This window comes from Peromyscus leucopus, chromosome 15 (assembly GCF_004664715.2).
Source record: "Peromyscus leucopus breed LL Stock chromosome 15, UCI_PerLeu_2.1, whole genome shotgun sequence".
Classification (NCBI taxonomy): domain Eukaryota; kingdom Metazoa; phylum Chordata; class Mammalia; order Rodentia; family Cricetidae; genus Peromyscus; species Peromyscus leucopus.
Genome location: NC_051076.1, coordinates 89,892,405 through 89,907,180, shown reverse-complemented (window position 1 = coordinate 89,907,180; position 14,776 = coordinate 89,892,405). Strand labels below are relative to the sequence as shown.

Sequence of the window (14,776 nt, the reverse complement as noted above, 5' to 3'; positions counted from 1 at the left end):
TGCCACACAAACATTAAAGAGCATCCATAATGCTGACTTTAACCTTCCTTTCAAACCTTTCTCTTCAGCTCTGCCCCACTTCAACTGAACCGGTTGAACACAGGAGAACACAACAGCCATCGGAACCTGGAGCGGCTGATTCCATCATCTCTCAGATTACAGAGTATTATTTTCCAGTGTAGAGTGTGTAATGTAACAGAATAAATAGTTTAATTTTCAAAAAAAAGGTGTTTTGAACTTTTATGTTCCTTTTATACTTTCTGCTATAAATACCGGCAGACAATTATGGGAGCAAAGATATTTACATAGTTCAAGGAGAAAGTCACACACAGTTGTTCTTGGCCTTAATAAGACGTGAACTCATTTGTGTATGACCTATTAGCTTGAAAAATTTTTGCACCCATGTAGTGATGAGGAAGCTTAACAAGCTAACAGTTAGGACCTGTAGCTATGTGTCACCTTGGTGTAGATCTCATCCCACCCCCTTCAAGGAACATAGGTATTTTAAAGATGAACAAGTAGAAGTAAAAAGTAAACTTTTAAGGCAAGTGCTGACTAGAGGAGCGGTTTCCCATGGAAAATCCCAAAGGAATTTTAGATTCTCTGACTGGCAGCTAGCATGACTGGATTTCCTTTGAGAGCCCCTGGAAATCAGTGGTTTAACAGCAAGACTTCAGGCTTAGAAAGACACAAGAACAATTCTCACAAGATTCCTTTCCTTGCTCAGGAAACCTCCCCAAGCCTGGAACAGTCTACAAATCATACTGACGCCAACTCCACAGTCCCGGACACAAACACAATGGGGGGATGTGGGCTTATGGTCACAGGCAAGTTCCTCTCTCTGCTCGGGTCCTTCCTGCCCACGATCATCACTGCATTCTGAGATCCCAAGTCCAGATAAGTCGTGAGCAAGGAAAGAGACTCACTTGATCTCAGTGGCAACTTTCTTTTCTCCTGCTTATCTACGTGGGGCATTGGACTCGGTTGGCCCAGTGTGTTTCCAGCGCTGAGACGCCAGCTGTGTTCCTGACCCCTGAATAAATCAGGGCCACAGGGAGCCTGGCAGAGCTCTGGACACATTTCCTGTCACGGCCTAGGGGAAGCAGTTGGCCAAGTGAGTCTGGTGGGGAGTTTTGGCTGCTGGAGGATGAGGGTTCAGGAGAGGGGAGGGGAGGGCACACATGATGGTAGAAAGGGCTGTAGAGGGCGGTGACTGCACAGGCAGATTGGTTCCCTCGGACAAGCCAGGGACTTGGGAGCAGTTGTGCACCCTGAGTCTCCAGGATGAGGCCAGCTCTTGCCCTGTGCCTCCTCTGTCCTGCGTTCTGGCCCAGGCCAGGGAGTAGTGAGCACCCCACCGCAGATCGCGCTGCCTGTTCAGCCTCGGGGGCTTGCTACAGCTTGCACCACGCTACCATCAAGAGGCGGGCAGCCGAGGAGGCCTGCAGCCTGCGCGGCGGGACTCTCAGCACCGTGCACTCGGGCTCCGAGCTGCCAGCAGTGCTGGCTCTCCTGCGTGCGGGTCCCGGGCCTGGCGGAGGCTCCAAGGACCTTCTGTTCTGGGTGGCTCTGGAGCGTGGCCGTTCCCAGTGTACGCTAGAGAGAGAGCCACTGAGGGGTTTCTCCTGGCTGTCCTCGGACACAGATGACTCGGAGGACGACACACTGCCGTGGGTGGAGGAACCACAACTTTCCTGCACCGTGCGAAAGTGCGCGGGACTCCAGGTCACCGGGGGAGTGGAGCCTGCAGGCTGGAAGGAGATGCGCTGTCACCTGCGCGCCGATGGCTACTTATGCAAGTATCAGTTTGAGGCCCTGTGTCCCATGCCGCGTCCCGGAGCTGCCTCTAACTTGAGTTTCCGAGCGCCTTTCCGGCTGAGCAGCTCCGCGCTGGACTTCAGCCCTCCTGGGACTGAGGTGAGTGTGATATGTCCCGGGGACCTCTCTGTCTCCGCCACCTGCATCCAGGAAGAGACAAGAGCGCGCTGGGACGGGCTTTTCCCTGGGGCCGTGCTCTGCCCTTGCTCTGGGAGGTACCTTCGCGCTGGCAAGTGTGTGGAGCTCCCTGACTGCCTAGACCACTTGGGAGGCTTCGCCTGCGAATGTACTGCAGGCTTTGAGCTGGGGAAGGACAGACGCTCTTGTGAGGCCAAACGGGAAGGACAGCCAACCATTCCTGGAACCGAGCTGCCCACCAGGCACGTATCAGTCACTCCAGCCAGCCCAGTGACAAACAGAACGTTGCCAGGCAAGCTAGGAGAGAAGCCCCAGATCACTGGACAAGACAGTTTTGCCACATCTATTCCTGAGATTCTTCAGTGGGGAACACAGAGTACCTTACCTACTGTTCAAAAATCCCCACAAGCCAAGCCAAAAGTCACCGTCACACCATCAGGAAGCATGATCCCCACATTGAACTACACATCCCCCTCTGTTTCCCCGACTTTTGACTCCTCCACCGTGGTCTTCATACTTGTGAGCATAGCAGTAATAGTGTTGGTGATTTTGACCATGACAGTGCTGGGACTTTTCAAACTCTGTTTCCACAAGAGCCCTTCCTCCAGGACAAGGAAGGAAGCTTTGGACTCACGGGGTGTGGAAAGCAATGCTGAGGCCACTGCTTTGAGCCCCAATTCTACACATTGTACTGACAATGGGGTAAAGGTTGGGGACTGTGGTCTGCGGGGCCCAGCTGAGGGTGCCTCACTGGCTGGGTCCTCTCTTGGCTCAGGGGACACCTAGGTAAACAACCCAATGGGCGCGTCTTGTGCAGACTTTCAATTCCAATAAACGGGGAAAAAGAGATTTCCGCCATGATGGTTCCTACAGAAGTTGCCCTTCCCATAAATTCTCTTTACTCCACCAAGGAGCTAAATCTGAAAAGCACATTCATTCCCTGAAAGTGGAAGAGGTGGTAGTGGGCCTTAGGCTGGTACTGGAAGATGGGGTGGATAATGGAAGGAGGCGTTTTCCTGTGTTCTAGGGAATTTGGAGAAGTTCTTGAATATTTCCAGTATATATACTGGAAGCAAATAAATAACAACGTAATTTTTAGAACATTCATTCCATCAAAATGAGAAAGAAATGTCTATATTATTCAGGCTAGGAATACATTGACTTGAAATATTGAGGGAAATAATAAAACATGGCTTAGACTAGACTAAGCCTAGACTAAAATGTGTTAGACTTTTGCAGAGGGGGTTTATTTAGGAATATAACATGCTGAAGGCAACAACTGGCTGGAGGGGTATGCTGGGAAGAGACAGCAGTACATTCTGTGCTTTGGGGGAAAAATCCTTATACCCCAGCTCTTTCAGAACTAATGAAGTTTCCCTTTATTCTGTTATCCTTTGCTTTCAAAGTCACTGGGACAGTGTGCTCTGCTATAAATCCTAAGTGCAATGTTGCCGGTTTCTGACTCTAGAAGCAAATTACAGTTGACCACCAATCCAAGTGTTTACTGTGTGTCCTTGCCCAAGGAAACAAATGATTTGTATCTTCCTGTTCCAATGTTTGCGCTTGCTGTGTAATAACCTTCTTCTCCAAACCACCTTGTGGACATCAGGATGCTGATCCTCACTTCCAATTACGATGATGTTAATTCTCAATTAAAACGTTAATGCTAAGTATTGATCTGAGATCTTCTGGGTGCATTAAAGCGAAAGAAGGTTGGCTTTTTCCAAAGCTGCTGGATTCTTGTGCCCTATTTGATCTATGGGGGGAAAAAACCCTGAATGTCAAGCCATTTCTGTTTCTTCTCAATAGAGTGTGTCTACAATGACAGTGCGTGTGCATCAGGGGACTGTTAAAACTGAACAAGAATCTTCACAGACAAAGCTATGGGAAATAGCTTTCCACAGAATTAATAGTGTAAGAAAAATGATAAATAAAAATGTAGCATCTTGTTATGACTTGAGGTATTAATAAATAATAAAAACCTCACATTTTGGTGGTAAATAATTAAAGTATAATAACAGTAACAATTTTGTGGAATCCAAAGGCCTTGGAGAATATTTCAGTTAATATGCTAAGATTTTTTTTTTAAGTGTTGAAAAGGTTGGTGTGTGAAAAGATACAGTGAAATAAGCTTACCCACAGGAGGAAATTAAATTAGGATAAAAATTGGGCTATATTTTTCTAGAATCACTTTTTATACTCTTCATTGTACTGTGCATATTAAGGAAAGTTAATTTAAAGTTAACAAATAGACAATTATAAAGTAATCCAGAAAATTAAGAGAGCTCAATATATGAATCTATGTTCTAAATATAATTCTTTGTGTTTAATATTATATCACTGAAGGAATAAATTGATAGATTGTTTCATATGTTGGATTATATTTTAAATAGTTACAGTTAAATAAAATAAAAAATAATGTGAATTATCAACTGTTAAGGCTCTTCAATTCTAAATGGAAGCTAACAATTTCATGGCTAAATGGCTCATCTAAAATTCCTCAACTTGTCAGCTATGTATTTCAGTTTTACTTGCTCTTAGCATTATAGTTGTTCTCTCCACTGTATAATCTCTCAGTAGTGGTGAAACCTATTCTAGTAGAATATATCCTGTTTGATTTTTATAATTCGAAAAATAGCCTCATCTGTAAATGGACTGAACACACACACTCACACACCTTTCTGCATATATATAGATATATGCACTTATATAATACATGCAGAGCTAAGTGCATGTGTATGTGTGTAAATGCATAAACATAAAAATTTTGTATTAAAGAAAGATGCCCTTATATTATTCTTTCAACAAAACAGGGCATGCATAATTAACTTATCACACAACATGCAACAGATGACAGTGTGGATCTATGGCTCTAAATACCCTATGTGAAGAAAAAATCATGACAACCCAATTGCTTGGCCATTGTCCCCTGTTATTCTCCTTTATGGATCAAAGAAAAAATTAAAGAACATTATTTGTTTACATCTTAAATTTCTTGACAGACCAGACAACAAAGACCTTCCTTTGATTTCTGAGTATGGTGATGGCCTCCCAGAAATGTTAATACAATGGGAGAATAAGGCCAGTCAAACACACGATCTCTCGAGTCTATTTGTAGCTAGCAGTAATGTTCTTACTACTATTTCTCTACTATCTCTTACTTTCTCAACATCTTTGAGGTTAATTCCCTTGTCAGTTAAAACCTTCTGCTCTCACATTCATCGTTCAGTTTCTTGCTCACCCATTTTATTACAATTAAATGTGTTATCTCTCCTGCAGTCTTTCTTTCTACTCTAAACCCATCCAAATCTTATATAATAACATCAATTTTTGTATAAAATGTGACTTTCCATGCACTTCAGTTCTTCTATTCTTTATACCCAGAGTGACTTCCTCTTCATTTGAGTCATCCATTCCATAGCCACACAAAAGAAGGTGATTCTAAAGCTCTTCCCCATCCTAGACCTCAAGGTCAGACTTTCATGTGCAAGTCTTAGAAATTGTGCTTTAATGAATTTTACTGGGATTAGAGGCAGTTGGTTGTTGGCTGAACTTTGACAGTCTTTTTTTCTTTCTTTTTTTTAATTAGTGAGCCTTGCAAAGAATAGTAGCCTGAGATGGAAACAATTTTCTATTTTTCTTTCTTTTTAAAATGTTATACATAGTGAGATGGCAAATTCACTAAAAACAGCTGTTTTGCATGAATGTTAAAGGGATAACAAACAACTCACAGGTTCACAATTGACTTAAGGCTTGCTCCACAGGAAGAAACTCATATGACTAAGAATCATGGCTGGGGAGCTCGTAGGCCCTAGGCATGAACCAAGTATCATTATTTTGCTAAACAGATATAGTATCAAACCTCTTTCCAAAAACTTATTGTTATAACCATAGATCTATGCAGCACCCACCACCTCATTAGGGAAGCTTTTTTTTTTTTTCTCAAAGCATTGTAGTTAACAAAGAGACTCACAACTGAGCAAAATACAGAGAATGAGTGCCCAGCTGCCAAGTGGGCATCTGTGAGCTTTAAATCATGGAAGAGGGAACAGAAAGATAGCCAGAACCAAAGGTCATGGGGGATGATGTAAAACTGTCTTTGGGACATGACAGAGCCATTGTGCTCATATACTCACAGCGGTTATGGTTGCCTGCACAACACCTGCACAAAATCAAGCCACACAGCATTCTACATTGGACAAAGGATGGGTCCAGAAGGCCCTACCTGCCACTGAAGAGTTATCGGCAGTTGGTAGTTCTGAGAGAGGGAGAATCAGTCTTCTTCACAGGTATGGCTCATTTTCCCAATGGATAGTCCTACATGCTTCCAATTAGAGTTTGGTGGATTAAAAAGAAAAGAGGATATGAAGTTGGGAGGAAGATGTGGTGGTGTGTGGTATGAGAGGAGATGGAGGGGAATGTGAGCAGTGGAGAGGATTTTAATTCCATGTATACATGCAAGAAATTACCAAAGAATAAGAAAGTTCTGAAAACATAAAAAAATGAATAAAATTATGTCTTTTTCTCTAACATAAGAGACATTGTATGAGAAAAGAATCCGTTTTCAATAAGAGAGAAAAGAAGAAAATAATATATATCCAATAATCATTGAAATACAGTTGTTTTACATAACTGTTAATGAGTAAGTTGCCAGATAATGCTATACTTTACCTCTGAACATGTTTCTGCTTACTTATTATCCAACTTGCTGTCATTAAATTACTAATAGTATTTGTACTTAGTAACATCCCCTTTTCCATTTGTGTGTTATTCCTTTGTTTCTGTTTGTTTGAACCATGAATTAAAAGTTAGTTAATTTAGCTAATGATTAATTAGTTTAGATGTTCTCTTGTTCTTGATGTTTATCTGTCATTTGTTAACAATTTTAATAAAGCATGTTTAGCCTATCATATTATCCTCCTATTGGAAACATAATAAAAATGTAATAGACTTACAAAATTGTTCAGCCATCATTGTAAATAAAAGAACATTTTCATCACCAATATTTCTTCAAGCACAACTGCTATGGGATAATGCTTTTGTACACTGGTTTAATAAAACACTGATTGGCCAATAGCCAGGCAGGAAGTATAGGCAGGATAATCAGAAAAGGAGAATTCTGGGAAGAGGAAGGCTGAGTCAGGAGATGCCAGCCCACTGTGCAGGGAGCAGCATGTAATGGCACACAGGTAAAGCTATGGAAACATGGCGACATATAGATGAACAGAAATGGGCTGAGTTTACGTGTAAAAGCTAGTCAGTAGTAAGCCTGAGCTAATGGCCAAGCAGTTTGAATTAATATAAGCCTCTGTGTGTTTACTTGCCTCTGAGTAGCTGTGGACCATGAGGGACACAGGTAAACTTCCAACTACACACAAGTTTTATTGACATACATTAATTTGTGGAAATTAATAGGGTTCAGAGTTAAATTTTCAAACATGTTGTGTATGGATCACATCTGTTGTCAATCTGCTTCATGAATTATTTATCCATTCATCTGTTCATAGACCCTTAGGTTATATCCTGGCTATTGAGAACAATGCTGCAATAAGCCCAGGATTGTAGGTACCTTTTTTGTATATTGATTTTATTTCCTTTGGATATATATCCAACGGTGAGATAGTTGGATTGTATGACATTTCTATTTTCAGTTATGCAGTTTCCACAGTGGCTGTACTAGTTTACATTTACACCAAAGTGTGCATGGATTTCTTCTTCATGCCTTCAACTCCTTTTGTTATCTTGTTTTACTATTAATATTGTTATTCTTTTTCTTCTTATTATTATTATCAGTATTTTACCAACACTCATAGTTATTCTAACTGGAGTAAGATGGTATCTCACTATAAATTTGACTTCTGATGCTTAATGATATTGAGTAGTTTTTCATAAATTAATAACCATTTCTATTTCTTCTCCAGAAAAGTGTCTATTCAGATCTTCTATGCAGTGTGAATTGGATTCCCTGTTTGCCATTGTTTATATGTTCTGGATGTTTGTCCTTTTTCATATAGATGGCACACATTTTCTCCCATTGGAGAAATCTGCTGCTGAAGTGCAGAAGTTTCATCCTACAAAAAGATTTTTTTTTGTTTGTTATAATAGTCTTTGTAAATATTTAAAAATTTTCCTGTGTTTTTTGCAGACTTACACATAAAATCATCGCATACACCAATATCTTACTGTTTAGATATGCCTTTCTCTAGTAGTTGTAGAATGCAACGTTTTTGATAGATTTAAAATTGATTTTTGTACAAAGTGATAGATAGGTGTCAAGATTTAATCTTTTTCCTAGAGATATACAGTTTCCCTAGGACTATTTATAAAGGAGGCCAACACTTCTTCAGTGTGCAGTTTTGGCATGTTTGCCTAAAATCAGGAGACTGAGAACTCATTGTATGTGTCCTTTGTCTTCTATTCTATTTCATTAGTCTATGTGCCTTGTTCGTGGGCCAATACAATGCTTTATTGTTACTATGGTTTTGTACTGTCTTAAAAGAAAATGCTATGATACATCCAGGTTTGTTCCTTTTACTCAAGATTGCTTTGCTTATTCAGAAACGTTTGGAATTCCTTATGAATTTTAGGATTGTTTTCTTAGTCATGTAAGGAATATCATTGGTATTTCAATGGATGTTGTATTCAATACATAAATCATTTTGAGTAGTATGGATATTTTAACAATATTAATTCTTCTAGTCCATGAACATAGTTGGCCTTTCTACCTTCTAGTGTCTTAAGTTTATTCATTGTTACATAATTTTCATTGTAAAGGTCTTTGACTTCCTTGTTAAGTTTATCTCTACGCTGTTTTGCATGTGTGTATATGTCTCCTTTAAACTGGATTTTCTTTATGATTTATTTCTCAGCAAACTCATTATTGCTGTGTAGCTGTTTACTGAATTCACTTTTCCGTGGTGATGAAATCCTTAGCTTTTACTATGTATACAATCATATCATCTACTAACAGTGGCTTATTGATCTCTTTCCCTACTAAGTCTATGCCTTTTATTTCTTTCTCTTGACTGATCCCTTGTCTAATGCTTGTAGTAATAGATTGGATAAAAGAAGTGGGTGTTGATGCTAATGCTATAGGCCATGCCATCCATTCTTATCTCCAATATGGTGTTGGCTATAGGCTTGCCATGTATAATCTTTATTATGTTCTGACATATGACCTTTCTATGTCTAATTTTTCATGAATTTTTATCACTAGTCGATATCTAATTTTATTAAATTATTTTTCTGTGATAAATTATTTTATCACATATTTTTAATTTTCAGTCTTTTTTATGAAAAATTAGTGTATGATTAACAGTATTTGCATCTCAAGAATGTAACCATCATCATCTTTTCAGTACGCTATTGAATTCTATTTTATAGTACCTTGAAGATCTTTGAATCTATGTTTATTGGTAGCACTGAACTGTAGTTTAATTTTATGTGTGTTATTTTTAGGTGTGGGCAACAAAGCAGTGCTAACCTCTTATAAAGCGTCCCCATCCTTTTATTTTTTTGGGATAGTTTGAGAGATATGTCTGTTGACTCTTCTTTAGAAATCAGGTCAAATTTAACAGTGAAGCCATCTAAGTCATGGGCTTCTATTCATTGGTGAACTATTTGTAGCTGATTAAATCTTATTAGCTATCTTCTAGTTATATTTCATGGTCTTTTGATTCAATAAGATAGATTATTTGTGTCCAAAAGTTCATCCATTTCTTCCAGGTTTTTCAAGTTAATTAGCATGTGGTTTTCCAAAGTAACCCCTAATGATCTGAATTTCTGTAATGTTACTTGCAGCATCTCCCTTTTATCTTTAAGTTTATTAGTAGTTTTTCTCTGAATAAAATTTTGGACAATTTTGCTTTTTTTTCCCAAAAGGCCAACTGTTTATCTCATTGGTCATTGTACTGTATATTCAGACTCTATTTCTTCCACATGCTCTGATTATACTTAATACTTTCCTCTAGTAATTTTAAATATAGTAACCTTGGTTGGCAGTTATTTTTCTTTAGGACTTGAAATATATCGTTCCATACTCACCTACCCTGTACTGCTTTGCTTAGAAATATACTGTTAGTCTTAGGTATTTCCCTTAAGTATGACCTATATCTATCTATTCTCTTTCAGATTTTTAAATTCTTTCTTGCCTTATACCTTTGACAATTTGACAATTTAGCATAATGTTTCATGTCCAAGATTGATTGTCTGCATCTATCTATATTTATATCTAATCTAAATCTATATCTGTATCTATCATCATCTATACATCTCTCTATATATGTGTGTATGTCACTATATTAATACATAAACATATATATATATTTCTTTTTCAATAACTCATTTGAAGTCTTTATCAATCATTTTATCCATTTTTTATCTTTGAATAAATTACAGTAGAAATATGATCTTTATCAAGTATCATATCCCCCCTTTCATATTTATTGTGTTTCTGTTGAGATCAGAACATCTGGTAAAATGGATACCACTATGACTTCTATGTGTTGTATTCTTTATTAACCGGCTCTGGTTTGTAGCTGTGACTCAGTGTATCAGTTTTTAATGAAATGTTGAGTTTATTTCCAGCTGGTGCAGTGGTGCCATCTCCCTGTACTATTTTTGGCTGTAGTGTCTGTCTCTGAGCAAATGTATATCATAGTATGAAAGAAATCTGTGGTCTCTAAAGGTCATGAAAAAGTGGGAACATTCTAGCTATGCAGACAGGTATGATTCAGCAGCATATGTGATGTACTCTGTATAGTTACTCCTATATTGAGAGATATAGCCCCATCTGGTAGTGGGAGTTTCTTAAGCACTGTATACAAACTTCTAACTTTTAAAAATATATTTTCAATGACACAAATTTGGGGGTCAATTGTTTCCCCTATTTTTTTTCTATTCTGTATTTTATTTATTTCTCATTCATCATTGTTATTTCTTCCCTTTTTCTTGTTTGGCCTTTATTTTGTCCTTTTTCTAGTTTCTTATAATAGGAAGTTAGGTTATTGATTTTATTCCTATATAATATATGAATTTACAGAATAAGTCTACCCACAGGTAATTCTTTAGAGAAATCTTAAAATTTGGTCATATTGTGGCATCAGCTTGATTTATCTCCAGGATGGTTTTGAATTTTCTTAGTGACTTTTTCCTTTTAATACAACAGTTATGTAGGATGGTAATGTTTAATTTCTGCATATTTTGAAACTTACTGAAATTCTTTCCTGTGGTATTTTACTATCATTTCCTCGTGCTGGAAAGTGTATTTTATAGTTGCAGTCTTTTACACGAACTGAGTTTTGTATTGTGGTTTATCCTGGAGCCTGAGAAGCCCTTTATGGCTGCTGGGGACAACAGTGTATTCAGCAGTTGTTTGGTAATGTGCTTCAGAAGTCTGTTAGGTCAGTTTGTTCACAGTGTTCAAATTTTTATTCCAGATGACCTCTCTTTTGCTGTGTTAGCTGTTATTTAGATGGTATCTACCATCGCCCATTTTCTCCTTCAGTTCTGCCAGGCTGTTTACTTGGGAGTTCTGTTAGTTACATGTGTATTCATAATGTATTTCTTGATAGATGAGCCCTTTCATTATTAGCAGGTGCTGTCCTTTAACTTTAGTGAGAGTTTTTTGTGTATGTGTGTTTGTTTTAAAGCCCATTTTTTCCTGATATTAACATTGTAATGCTAACTGTCTTATGGCCATTTCTTGACTGATGTATCTTTATATATCCTTTGGTTTCTGACCATCTTGTGCTTTGACATGAATTCATCTCTCTTTAGAAAACATGTGTGACTAGCCTCATGGTACAATGGCAGCATGACTGACTCTAAATTAGAAAGTATGTATTTGGACCATTTCATGCACACATTTTATAATCTTCATCTTCTGAATTGAGTGTTTCATGTAATTAACTATAAAACAGGATTTACACAAACTGTCTTCTTTTGCTTTCTGCCTTGTGTCTTTTTTAACCTTCTAGCTCTCTCTTACTTTATTATTTTATTTTAAATATTTTTTAGAATATCAGTTTAATTCTTTTGTTGTTCTTTACCTTTTGTAAAAATTTTAAAAATGTATGACATGAGAATAATATTTTAACTTAAAAGCTATATAATGAGGATTAATACAATTTTAATAGTATATAAAAATTCCTCTCCCGTATTGCTGTATTCCTTTTCATCTTCATGCTATTATAGTCAGGTTATAAATTTATAAAACATCATAATTTTATAATTACTTCATTATACAGTTTGTTTAAAATTAGGGAGAAGACAAACATGGCAGGGGAAAAGAAATTCACATTTGTATATATGTACTTGTACACCTGAAAATAAATTTTAAATTTATTTATATATTCATTCATTCATTCATTCATTCATTCATTCATTCATTCATTCATTCAACTTATTAGAGTCAGTTATCTGCTTCTGCCATGCAAGTCTAGGCCCTAGACTCTAGGGGATTAAACTCGAGCCATCAGATTTGATGTCAAGCTCCCTTACCCAATGAGCTATCTTGCTATCCCTGCTTCTACTTTTTACAAGTATTCTTTTTCTTTCTAGTACTTATACACACTTCAGTTTTAAAGCATTGTTAGAATAACGTCTTCCCTCCAAAAGAACGTAATGATTAATAAACAATCTTCTTTAGTTCCTACATCTCAAAACATTCTCCTGCATTTCTCTACTGTGGTGTGTGTTTGCGTGTGCATGTGTGTGTGTTTGTACGTACATGAAAGTAGTATAAGATATATTTACACAAAATCAATTCAAATTTCAAAATGTATTACCTCAAGCTTACGTTGATGGCTGAGAATCAGATTTACTGTGACATACCAGCATGGCTTATGAGACACCATGGCAGTCATTTAGTAGAATTGATAGTATTTTCAATATCCTTAGAGATTTCTGTGTTGGACTTTAATATACACAGCTAGGCATCTCATCTTATTTTCATGCATTCTTCTTCATAGAAAACTGATGGCAATGGAGTTTTTTCAAAACCATATAGCTATTTAAAATACCATTGTAAATATTAGAAGCAACACGTGGTGTCATGGATGAAAAGATCTCAGAGTTTGTTTGCTAAAGTTATCTATAGCTTTGCCTTGACACTCATGCTGTTATCAATAAGTGACTTTAGTTACTAGTTAGAAACTATCACGAAGCAAGAGTTTTCAGGTTTAGTAGAAGAAAGATTATGAATACATAATCAAGTTATCAAATTGGAGGGGGGACCAGAAATTACCAACAATTTAATACATGGAATTTGGTCCTTCTGAAAAAAAAATTGGTGCTGAGACTTTTATCTGCTAGAAATAGAGATTTCCAGCCTACTAAGAAAACTTTATAACCACATAGAAAGATCATTTTGTTTCAACATGGGTTTTTTTTATATAAATTTGTCTTAAATGTTTGTGGCAATGTCAACATGGCCTTCTGAAATACTTTCTTCCTGCTTTTAAGTCCAGATAGTGTGACGCTAGTGATGACAATACCCTAGCATTGCAGAACAGGACTGTATGCGTTTGCTTCCGTATTTTGCTGTGCAGCATGTATTTTTATTTTTATTTTTATTTTTGTTTTTTTCTAGACAGAGTTTCTCTGTATAGCTTTGTGCCTTTCCTGGAACTCACTCTGTAGTCCAGGATGGCCTCAAACTCACAGAAATCCACCTGCCTCTGTCTCCTGAGTGCTGGGATTAAAGGCATGTGCCACCACTGCCCGGCCAGCATGTATTCTTAACTGGATTGTCATATGCTCACTGTTGTGGTTTTAGACCCAGTAGATACAAACTATATATAAAACAACTGAATTGCTAAATGAATTTAATTGGCTAATGAATGACTTTAACAAATTATATTGACTGGAATATCATCATCTTGTTTATGTTATTATATATAAATATAAATATTATATATATTTAACTTTACAAAATACAAAGTTTCATCAAAACTTTAGCATAATTATTTTACAATAAGATCTAATCCTAATTATACTTTGGAGCCACTTTTAAGATTATTTTCTCTTGGAGCAAATCTGTAATAGATCATCAATAGTTTTCTCATTACAATATTTAAATTAAGTTAGCATATGCACAATGAGCTTCATAATGACGTTTTCATATACATAGATCATTATAGTTAGTTCATATTCGCTCGTTATCCTGTTTCCTTTGCCTACCACCTACCATGAGGCCTCTTACTGCTTCCATGGAATACCCACATAAGAGACAGAGAGAAAATGGGAGAGAGAGAGAAGGAGGGGGTGGAGAGAGATTAATTCTTCATGAGAGAAAAAACGTACTACTTTTTTCCTACCCCATTACATTCGCTTATTCATCCCTCCCTTTAAATTGTCCTTTCCCCTCAAGCAATCTCCCTTCTTGTCATATCTGTGTGTGATATAGATATATGACAGGCATTTTAAATAACTATATATGACAAGAAAATATTTATGTTTAAATCCAGAGTTCACATATGAGAGAAAACAGTGTGATATCTGCCATTATGAGTCTCAATTATTTCACTAAACATGTTGATCCCCAGTGTTATCCATTTTTCTGTAAATGACACAATTTCGTGCTTCTTTACAGCTCCTTCAGAGTTTGCATCCTGAAGATGTGCTGATTCTGTCAAAGGTCCTTCTGATCTGTGGGGACGATCATGCAACTGCTACCACCAAGTGTTCATGACATACATTGATCTGATTGTATTAAATCAGCCTTCCATCCCTGTAATGAAAACAATTTGATTATGCTACATGATCTTTTAAATACACTGTTGAATTCTATTTGCAAATAATTTATTGTGAAGGTCTGTCA

The 14,776-nt window shown here is 37.3% G+C and overlaps 1 protein-coding gene across 2 annotated transcripts in view; it reads left to right on the top strand.

Moving 5' to 3' along the window:
- Positions 1 to 859: 859 nt before the first annotated feature.
- The window catches only part of Clec14a (C-type lectin domain containing 14A), a 67,383-nt gene continuing 53,466 nt past the window's right edge, over positions 860 to 14,776 (top strand). The window contains exon 1 of one of the 2 annotated variants that reach the window (XM_037211031.1): positions 860 to 1,917. In XM_037211031.1, the coding sequence (XP_037066926.1) occupies positions 1,285 to 1,917 (633 nt within the window). In that variant the 5' untranslated portion in view covers positions 860 to 1,284. Of the gene's footprint in view, positions 6,960 to 14,776 lie in introns of those variants that run through there. The other variant, XM_028885107.2, reaches the window with a different exon arrangement.